The 10,476-nt window shown below is 49.1% G+C and overlaps 2 protein-coding genes across 2 annotated transcripts; both read left to right on the top strand.

Annotated features, from left to right (window-relative positions):
* Positions 1–1,037: 1,037 nt before the first annotated feature.
* An15g00140 (uncharacterized protein) lies at positions 1,038–3,513 on the top strand (the record flags this gene model as incomplete). Its single annotated transcript, XM_001396516.3, has 8 exons — positions 1,038–1,137; positions 1,375–1,456; positions 1,526–1,854; positions 1,927–2,462; positions 2,572–3,042; positions 3,110–3,242; positions 3,316–3,391; positions 3,489–3,513. 8 exons carry the CDS (start codon positions 1,038–1,040, stop codon positions 3,511–3,513), a joined length of 1,752 nt encoding a protein of 583 aa, XP_001396553.3.
* Positions 3,514–8,978: 5,465 nt separating this feature from the next.
* An15g00130 (uncharacterized protein) lies at positions 8,979–10,389 on the top strand (the record flags this gene model as incomplete). The annotated part of the gene is made up of 6 exons (XM_059744419.1): positions 8,979–8,986; positions 9,043–9,151; positions 9,484–9,608; positions 9,731–9,777; positions 10,188–10,230; positions 10,365–10,389. 6 exons carry the CDS (start codon positions 8,979–8,981, stop codon positions 10,387–10,389), a joined length of 357 nt encoding a protein of 118 aa, XP_059602403.1.
* Between the last annotated feature and the right edge of the window lie 87 nt (positions 10,390–10,476).

The following is a 10,476-nucleotide window of genomic DNA, read 5'->3' as shown; positions in this document are numbered from 1 at the left end:
CGAAAGGAACAATAGAAGGTTCCAACGTTATATGGTCTGTTGGGAAGAATAAGAAATTCCGGTTGATCTGATAAGGTCACGGGATGGTATGGTTCAGTACGTTCTTGCAAGTTGCAAACCTTTCTGTATTGTTGCAGTATTGCGGCGGCTATGGCTGCATTTGGGAGAGAAGTTTATGTTTAATACGGTCACACTAAGCGCCGTACTCTTTCTTTTCTCTCGACAGTGAGTTAGTCAGCTTTACCCCAGAATATAGTAGAAACTACTGTGTAATAATTGTGAGTTTTTCCGCTATTCTACGAGAACCATATGTATTTGAGCTTATACTTGAGTATATACTTCCAATTTCAAACTCATACATAGTAGTATGTAGATAGTATGGGCTCGCTTCGGGCGGCAAAACGGGCACGTCCATTGGGTGGCGGTGGTTCTCCGGACCCGGAACAGCCGAGCGTGACCCGGAGGAACCTTACCTAAGAAAGACTAACGAACTCGAACCTGAACTGAACGGACCTTCAACTGTCACTTCATCTCGCTCTCCTCCTCCTTCAGCCTCAGCTTCTGCTCCTCCTTCCCCTCTTCCCTTGTCGTCCTTTCATCGTCTCGCCTTTCATCCATCGTCCGCCCCGGATCGTCGTCCACGCGCATTTATCCTCATTCAACATCCTTTCCCCTCATTTTCTTCTGCTGTTTTCCCCTTTCCGACCACGTTGCCGCGCCGAGTCCTCAGGGGGCGCGCTGTGATGCGGCTGCGGTGATCGATTTCCTCACACCAGTCTCTGTCGCCTAACAGCGACTCCCGTCGCCCATATTTTCTTGTTTTCTCCCGGAGTCGCGGATTACTCTTGCCGTTGAACTAGTTACCCCTTCGGTCGACCACCAACCAATTTCCCCACCACCACCACTGACTTTCCACCCAAGCGACTTTCGTTCCACGTCTCGTTGCTCGGATTGTCTACCCCCTCTATCGTTGTTCAAGTGAACACGGGATTAAAACGACACAAATCTTTCGCGCTATGTATAACACTCATCGCGGAATGGTTCCGGCTCCCAACTCCCGTCTGACGGAGTTGTTGGACCAACTGCGCCAGGAATTCGAGAATCAGTCTCGAAGCACTGGCGAGTTCGAACATCAGCGTATGTTTTGATATTTCCCTGGTCCTTTGTGTTCTTTGGATTGGCTTTGCGACGGGGGGCTTGCTTGTTACGGCGCGTTTCCGTTGGGTTGCACCTTGTGGCGCAGGTTAACGGCGTACGGGTGAACTCCGGAGTTTCAATGCAATGGAGAGCATCCTGTGTCGTCAATTGTTATATCTAACGTTATTTTCCCGCCGTTGGTGTATATTGCTGACCCTTGGTTTCTACCGTCCCTAGTAACCGGACAGCTTCAAGAGATGGAGATGATCCGCCAGAAGGTCTATCAACTGGAACAGGCACAACTCAAGATGAAACAAGAGTACGTGACTTGAGCCCCGGCGGCTCATCCTACCCCATAGCCGAATTAACGCCTTATCTATTGTTGTAGTTACGAAGCAGAGATTCGGGTGCTGCGACATGAGCTTGAATCGCGCGGTGTTCAGCCCGTGTCATCTCACATTGCCGGCCCGGCCCAGCACGCTGGACCTTCTCAGGCTCCGCCACCGGCCCTGGGTCACGGCCCTAGCAATCTGTTTGGTGGCATCATGACCAACCAAGGAGGTAGTGGCCCCGGTCTTCCAGTTGCCCCTCCCCCTCCCCAGGATCAGCAGCCTCCCCAGCATACCCTTCAACAGCCTGCTGCCGCGGCCCAGCAAGGAGCGCCGCAACCACCGCAGAGCTCTTTTGGAGGATATCAGCCTGGTGCTGCTGTGAACGGTATGTTATGACTATGTTTGATAGACAAATTGCCTGACCTCTGACCTCGTGATCGCCTCGATCTCTAAACAGGTTATGGACCTCCCCCTCCTCCTGCTGCCTCCCCCGGCCCTGGCAAGCGGCCCCGTGCTCCTCCCGGCCCGGCCACTCCTCAACAGACCCACCAGCTGGCCTACACATCCGATCCCCGCGTCTCCTCGCCGCAATTGGCCCGCCCCACGCCTCCTAGCCAGGCCCTCGTGCGAGATCGTCCGGGAAACATGCTGGCCAATTGGAATCCTGACGATCTGCCGGCGTCGCAAAAGCGAGAGGGCGCCGATTGGTATGCCGTGTTCAATCCTGAGGTGCAGCGCGTGCTGGATGTGGAACTTGTTCATCACCTTGTCCACGACAGCGTTGTGTGCTGTGTTCGTTTCAGCCGTGACGGCAAGTACCTTGCGACCGGCTGCAATCGCTCTGCGCAGATCTTTGACGTGACCACGGGTCAGAATGTTGCGACGCTGCAGGACGAAAATGTGGACAAGAACGGCGACCTTTACATTCGCAGCGTCTGCTTCAGCCCTGATGGCAAGTATCTTGCGACTGGCGCTGAAGACAAGCAGATTCGGGTATGTGGTCCCGCTGTAACATCACTCGTCATCGTTGATGCCGCTTTGGTGCGCTGTTATACAGAACTGTTGAGGCTAACCTTTTTTTTCTTCTTCTTTTTACCGTTAGGTGTGGGACATCAATGCTCGGACGATTAAGCATATCTTTACCGGTCACGAACAGGATATTTACTCTCTTGATTTCGCTGGCAATGGTCGGTACATTGCGTCCGGTAGTGGAGACAAGACTGTTCGCCTTTGGGATATCCTGGACGGCAAGTTGGTCTACACCCTGAGCATCGAAGACGGTGTGACCACCGTTGCTATGTCTCCAGATGGTCACTATGTCGCTGCAGGCTCTCTCGATAAGAGTGTGCGAGTTTGGGATACCACTACCGGCTACCTTGTGGAACGGTTGGAGAGCCCCGATGGCCACAAGGACAGCGTGTACTCGGTTGCCTTCGCCCCCAACGGCCGGGACCTTGTCAGTGGTAGTCTGGACAAGACCATCAAACTTTGGGAGCTCAACGTGCCCCGTGGCGCCTACCCCGGAAGCGGAGTCAAGGGTGGTAAATGCGTCCGCACTTTCGAAGGTCACAAGGTAAGTACATACTTTCCGATAGCAAAAGACCCATACTGGTTTCGTGGTTGCTGACCTCACGGGTTAGGACTTTGTGCTCAGCGTCTGCCTGACACCCGACGGACATTGGGTCATGAGCGGTTCTAAAGACCGAGGCGTTCAGTTCTGGGACCCTATCACCGGAAATGCGCAGATGATGCTCCAGGGACACAAGAACTCAGGTTCGTACCTAAACCCCCCGAGCACCATGTCTGGCTTGCTAGGTGATCTTGGTTTTCGCTAACTCGGTGACAGTCATCTCCGTGGCGCCCAGCCCTACTAATAACCTGTTTGCCACTGGCAGTGGTGACATGCGGGCAAGAATCTGGAGGTACGTTTTTACTAGCTTACAAGGCATTGATTGTCCTGGTGGCTTTCTTTTTCCTTCTTCTCTATCATGAGCATTGTTGACAAGGTCGCTCGAACAGATACTCTACCTACACTGGACGGTGATGAGAATGATTTGGGAAAGTTTTGGCGCAATTATGGAATTATGTTTCTTCTTTTCGAATCTTCCGTTTCCGATTCTCTCTGCTTGTCGCGTCTTGTTCGACGTCACTACCGGGATTTGCGTTGCAAAAGGCCAATTGCTTTTATTGTCACAGCTCCCATGCACGGGGAAGTGACCTTGGGGGGTTTTTTTTCAAAGGAGACGAACTGCTACAAGCGAAGCGAAACAAAAAAAGAGGAAGAAAACAAAATACAATAAAAAGGCTGTACTGGTAGTAATTTCGCGCTGATTTTGTGGTTGTGAATTTATTCTGAGGAAGCTGAATGCAATTGTCACGAGAGCAGTGTGATGATCGGTGGGGGGCAGATGCTTCCTTAGCGGTTGCCATCGTGCAGAGACAACGATAATGATAATCCAGTGGGCTTGTTGACTGCGGCATATTGTAGTCGGCTAGAAGATCAATCACCCCCTCCCGATGCTTCAGTTGACTTCATGGTCCACATGATTTGCTGGCTCCGACAAAGTAGCCATTTAAGAGCGCAGGGATGTACTTCTCTGGCTACCTATACCCGTAAGATCACCTTCAATCGGGATATCCGTAGTCCCCATTACGGGCACCTGCACGTTGCGGGGGGGTGGAATCAGCAGTCGGCACCGCTATTCGGTCACCATGCATATAAATGCATGATCGTAAAACTATGATTGTCTTGGACATCCAGGAAAAGAGCTGGCAGTGCCGTCACTAAGGGGCATAGGCTGCCATGCAATCTCTCGGAATTGAACTAGCATTGGTAGTGGATGCAAGTTGTTGAATTGGTCACGGACCTATGTTCTCGCATTACGAAGAACTGCAGTAGCGGCGTACATCGCATTGGACTCCCATATCGAGAATATATAAACTCCGTGGTCCGTAGGGAATCCACTCGGGGATCTATGGGTCTAAAGCGAGATCGATACCTATCTAGTTGGTCGGGCCCACGGACTTTTCCGGGAAGGCTAAGTAAGCACAGCAGGTGTACCGGACATTTTTGAGGCACTGGCATAGCCGCCACCACCAGAGGAAGATCATAGGTTTCCGTCAGCATCTGAGCTAAATGGAGTTGGATATCGGGATGTGGCAAGGATCTCAGGATCTGCTTCGGCACAAGACATTTGGATTGTGATTAGCAAGTAGCAAGACGGTCAGCACAAAGCTCCTTCTACATACTATACTATGAAGAGTGACAGCCCTCGATTATTCAGATTGAAAGCGTGCATCGCCATGGCTATGCTATGCCTGCGTATCTCGTCTCGTCGTCTTTCGCGTAAACGGCATAAACCCGTAGAGGTGAATAAGCAGTGAGTACGAGGTATGGACCGGGCATGGCTCCAGTGATCTGAGGGCAAGCAAGGCAGGTAGATCCCGGATAGCAATCGGTAAAGTCACGATCACCCAGGGCTGTACTCCATCGTGCTTAGTAGTAGGAGTACGTAGTTGGTAGGAAATGAGTGGGGGGAAGGAGCTCTGGAATCTGGATGGCCTGCGGATGACGATCCTCCAACTAAATGGCTCCTCCTTGTGGGTTTCTGGGACTGTTCCCACTCGAAATGTCCATCTCAGTCGACTTAAACGAGGCTTGGTAAGGGCCCGGAAAAAGCCATTGCCTGGGCTATGCCCGCGGTGTGATGGGAATCGACATGCTGCATTGGCATGGGACAACCCAGCAGGTGAGATTAGTTATAGGTCAGTAAAAGATGGCACAGGCATAACCAGCTACTAGTCAGGTAGTTAGTAGGGATACCTACTGTGGGTTAGTTAGTGGATTAGTTAATAGTTACTTAATAAGTGACTAGAGAATTGATGTCTCGATTCCGGGGATCCATTCGCACCTGCTCCACTGCCCCGTCAGTTGTTCCCGTTCCTGATTTTCCAGTCCATGCGGTGTGGCCGATGGTTCCTTCCTCCTTCGGGGATAATGTCACGTAACCTTAGTGGTAAAGTAAGTAAGCCAGCCCGTATTTACCCAACAGATCAAGGCGTGATTTTCCCAAGTCGGCAGTACTAGTATCCAGTCAATTGCCTCTTGACACAGCAGCTAAATTATGTGAACGTGAACCCAAAGCCCCCCTCGCAATCAGCTCTATAATTATAGCCTTTACATATATATATATATATATATCTCTCTCTCACTCTCTTTCTTTCACTTCAACTAATCCATTCTTTGTGTCTGAAATATTGTAATGACATAGAAAAGTAGAAATCATTGTGAACTGCAAGTTCAGGAAAACTTCCCTCTGTAAGTCGAGGCAAAACCATGGTCACGTATGTGACATTTTAAGGTACCGGCGCGATACGAGTCGAATTCCACTCGGCTGGTGTTTGTCACAGACCCGGGCAGTGCTAGTCGGCGCTATTGATGGGACGCGATTTTCTCTCCTGCGTCTTCTGACAAGCAGCCCCCTGCGATCACGAGGTGGTGAAGGGTGTGCATTGGGCAATCGACCTACATCATGCCTTACGTGCTGCAAGCAGGCACCAGCCAGCGCCTATATCGCCGTGGGGTGTCAAATCTGACTTTCTCCCCCGGGCTCTCTTTTCCCTCATTTCTTTTTCCCGAGCAGGAGCCGTGATGATCGACTGGCGGATCTCGCTCGGGAAGGGGGAAGAAGGTGGAACAGAGTTGGTGTGTCTTGGCGGGTAAATGGACCAAGGGGGCAGGCACTGGGGCTGTCTTCAGGAGCTGCTGGATCCTTTGACAGACGACTTGAATGCTGTTGTAACAGAATGAATTACCATGATTAAACTTATTCATGCATGCCTGCTAGTTAGTATCTAGGTAACTAATAATCCTCACAAATCCGGAGCTGGTCAGGTTCGGCTAGCTCTAGACTGGCGTGAGCTAAGCTGCTGTGTTCACATACCTTTAACATGTATCATCATGGTACATACATGCAGACTATGCATGAACCATCATTCACGATCCCGGGACTTCACGGAAATGGACATCTAGAACATACGGAGTAGTAGTAAGTACCCAATGCTAATTACTGCCTGCGCACAACAAAAACAAGAATCCCCGAACATATGCTGTTTTTACCAAAAAAGAAAAAGACTGTGAATGAATCTCCAATTCGCAAAGACACATAAATCCGGCCAGTAGAAGTTCCTATGATGTCACGGATTATCTCAATTTTTTATCTCCTGACACTGCATGAAACCATAAATGTGATACATCTCACGACTGTCAGCTTTCGCAACTCCTTTAGATCCCATGTTTGAGATATCGATAGTTGTGCCTATGGATGTGCGAGTCACCACTCCCCTCACCCGATCTGAAAACGCGACGGATAGGGCTTTTCTTTTTCTTCTTCTGTTATAACATTTTTATTCTTAGATTTCAGTTCTTATTCATCCATGCATTTTCCCTAAAAAGGGAAGAATGAAATAAGAAAAAGGATAACAGCCCTGTATCCACAAGTATGCCTGCTTATGTAGGTATGTCTGGTTGGCTGGCTGGCTGGCTGGCTGGCTGGTACCTACAGCCCGTGCAGTAAGGTTACTGTATGTAAGTAGGTTTGAACTTTGCCGCAGTCTAATCCAATAGATCCTCACTAGGGGATCCTTGGGCTTCGGGCCCACATTGTCGGGAACGCAGTGGTCGCTGTCCACGATCGATGAGGCCAGGAATAAGTGTTTTACATGGTACGGAGTAGTTGGTATAGCTCCTTGGCACCAGCATCCCTCGCAGTGGAGGAGCACGGTTCAGCTGGAGCACGGTGTGAATTCTAAGAGGCTTCACCTCAAGACCCTATTAAGTTGGGATTGGTACTAAGTCAAAAGTTCTGCCTCCATGAAATTAGCGTGACCTAAAGGGGTTGGGGAAATCACCTGTAAGATCCACGGGTCATGGCTGAGTTTGGGCGGTTCCGAAATGAAGGCCCGGCCCGTCACAGCAGCGGACAGGTAAGGAGAAGGGAAAAAGTCACGCCTTCAGAGTACATTCAATTCCTCATTCACCATCGTCATATGTATCTAAATCACAATCTTTTTAGCTCCTGTATCCTTTTCATAACAACTGTAGTTATACGATAGGCCAGTGTTATCCCTCTGTAAGGGAGAGAGAAAAGGAGAAAAAAAAAATAATAAATAAAAAATAAAAAGAACCCTCTGTTCAGCGACTCTAAACCCGATTGATCGTTCAATGACAGCGGGGCTCGCTCCATCAGACACTGAGCAGTGAAACTTCAGTGTCATGCGAGAGAATTCAATGTTCCACAGAATCAAGAAAAAAAGGCAGAGAATGCAATGAGGGATCGGACACAGTTTGTCGACGGCGAACTTTGGAAACCACAATTACTTTCATTTCGAGAAATGTTGAAATACAATCTTGTAACAAATACGGAAAGCACTGGCCATGTTAATCGATACGTCAGGCACTTTACAATCTGCACTACCTCAGTATAGTTAGTTACCTGCCCAGTACCCACATAAGCATGTTCCCTACTTTCTAACCTTACTCGCCCCTGTACTAATTTTGCCTGAACCAAAACGAGGAAGGCAAGGTGAAATGTAGAAAGAGAAGAAGAAACCGACAGAGAGGAATTACCTAGAGTCATAGCCAACATTCTTGTGGTCAGTGATGCTATGAGTCTAGTTCAATATTGGCACCTAAAATTACTGTTTAAGTCGTGTCAGCCATCCATCCAACAGCACCAGCGCGCAACAGAGTCTTGCATGTTTCAACCTGGAGGTGAATCCACTTTTTCAGGGGTAAAGGCGTACAGAAGTACATGATGTTCCATGAGAGATTCAGAGGATGCATCGTTTGATGCTAAGAAAAGAGTCAAAGTGGAGTGGGTCATGGATGGGGGAAGACAACTCACTGGTATCTACCTTTTTGATAAGACAGGAAGAGGTCTGCTGGACTAAAGTAGCCAAGACCTGTTTCGAGGCCATGAACCATTGAGATCGTTCACTTTCCCGATTATGTCTTACTCCGGATACTGATCGGTTCGAGATTTTTTATTTCTAGGGTTGCTAGCCTTTATCCTGAACAACTGACGACCAGTGAGACTAGCTTACCGGGCCTATCCTGTCTATCAACACGGTAGGACGAACGGGGGATGTGTTGGGATTTCCAAGTCGCCAGACGCGGCTGTTGCAAAGGTGAGGCACATCCACGCCAAGGAGAGGAGGGCGACAGTGGGGAGCTTGACAGCAAATGAGCGGCCGGGGATTGCTACACTATTGATCGCCCGCGAGCGGTCCGTTGTGTAGCTCTGCCGGGCGAACCCTGTCATGCTTTCTCTCGCCTGACCAGAAGTACTGAGGTATTATCATGTTGCGTCTCTTTTTCCGTAGATATAACACATCTTTTTTTTTTTTTTTTTTTTCTAGTTTTTCTCCCTCCCCTAAATACCATTGTATAAGTAGTAACAAGTCGGTTAACTTCAATCATATCAATCATCATATTGAAACTCACACCTAATGAAAAGGTTAGTGAAGACAATGTGACTAAGTAGGTAAGAGCAATGGCCTAAGGTCTAACTAGTAAATGTTTACTTGCCGCTAAGGTAGGTATGGATGGGGCACATTCTACTGACAAGAAGGATGGATGGAGGACAATTCAGCTCAGCCAGTTCCTCCGATACATAATAACAGTAAGTACGTACTTACTCCCTCTCCTATTAAGCCCGTCATCGGAGTTCTCGGCCGCTCCGGCAGCGAACCAGCATCCAGAATGAAAATTACCGCCCGCTCCTGCAACCGGGTAGCGATATCAATAGGATGGGGTTTTCCATGCCTCGCAGCCGCGGAAATCTCACGCCGCGTATAACCAAACGACCGACAGCCGTATTATCCCCTTAAGCACCCCCTAGTGTAGATGCAGGTGCTGGGATTATGTAGTTTGTACATAGCCTCTACCTTCCTCCCCCCCCATTCTTTGCTCTCTTAAGCTTGGATGCCGGAATAAGTTTCGAGGGAGCCTTAGGGCCGGTTAGTGGCTATCTTTGCTTACGGGTCCATGAGCGAACCCCCATGGGCAACAAGGCCCAGTCGCAAGATCTACATCCATCCAGGTGACGATGAAGATCCTTCGACCGGCAAGGTTGTCCGGTATGAACCCGCCTCCCATTTGTTGAAATAGATCCCAACAGCTCAGGTGCCTGCGTGGATGACGAGGGTATCCTGGTTGTTTCACTAACAGCTAGTAAGTAGCTGGCTGACATTATGGAAAGATACGAGAATGGTAATGGAGCTGTGTCGAGCAGCATTAGTTCCCCGAGTAAGTGCGATGTACGGCGTACTCTCACCAAACCCCCAAACTTCCCCCCCCCCAAAAAAAACCATAACCAGCCAAAGACCACATCTAGTAGCTGATCATCCAGTTCAGACATAGGAATACTAGTCAGGTACTACATCAGCTGTATCTAACAGGTGTCAGAAGAAATGCCCATACTCCACTCACTCTTCGAATTAGTCGGGGTCAATGCCCATGGGCCATCCTCCGGGGTCAGATGATATGACGACTCGTGCGCTGTGGGATGTCAATTACGAGTTCACAATCCATGCTTATGGTAGCCTGGGATTTTGCCGTTCTTCTCTCCTATCTCAAGGGTGGTGGCGGCATTGCCAGCTCTACTTATGGTTGCCTCGCCATGCTTATCCGCTTTACTGCTGATTACTACTAATTAGGGATACCGGAACTCTCGATCATACCAGTTGAATCTGATGTCTAGTGTGTTACTATGGAGTTCACCCCGATAGACTAATTATATGCGATACCGTGACTGGGGGGGTGAATAGTACAAACATCTCTACTATGCGTGTATAGTATATAGTATATATATATATATATATATAAATGAACAGCTTCATCACACCTGAGGTAGACTGAGTCGGCAGCAAAGTGCATTAGTCCTGATTATGGGCGATCAATACCTAGTACACAGCATGTATTCTTTCCGTACCATCCATGTGGTGC

Source organism: Aspergillus niger, assembly GCF_000002855.4.
Source record: "Aspergillus niger supercontig An15".
NCBI classification, from domain to species: domain Eukaryota; kingdom Fungi; phylum Ascomycota; class Eurotiomycetes; order Eurotiales; family Aspergillaceae; genus Aspergillus; species Aspergillus niger.
The sequence above is the reverse complement of the archived record's forward strand: the minus strand, read 5'-3'. Positions and strand labels throughout refer to the sequence as shown.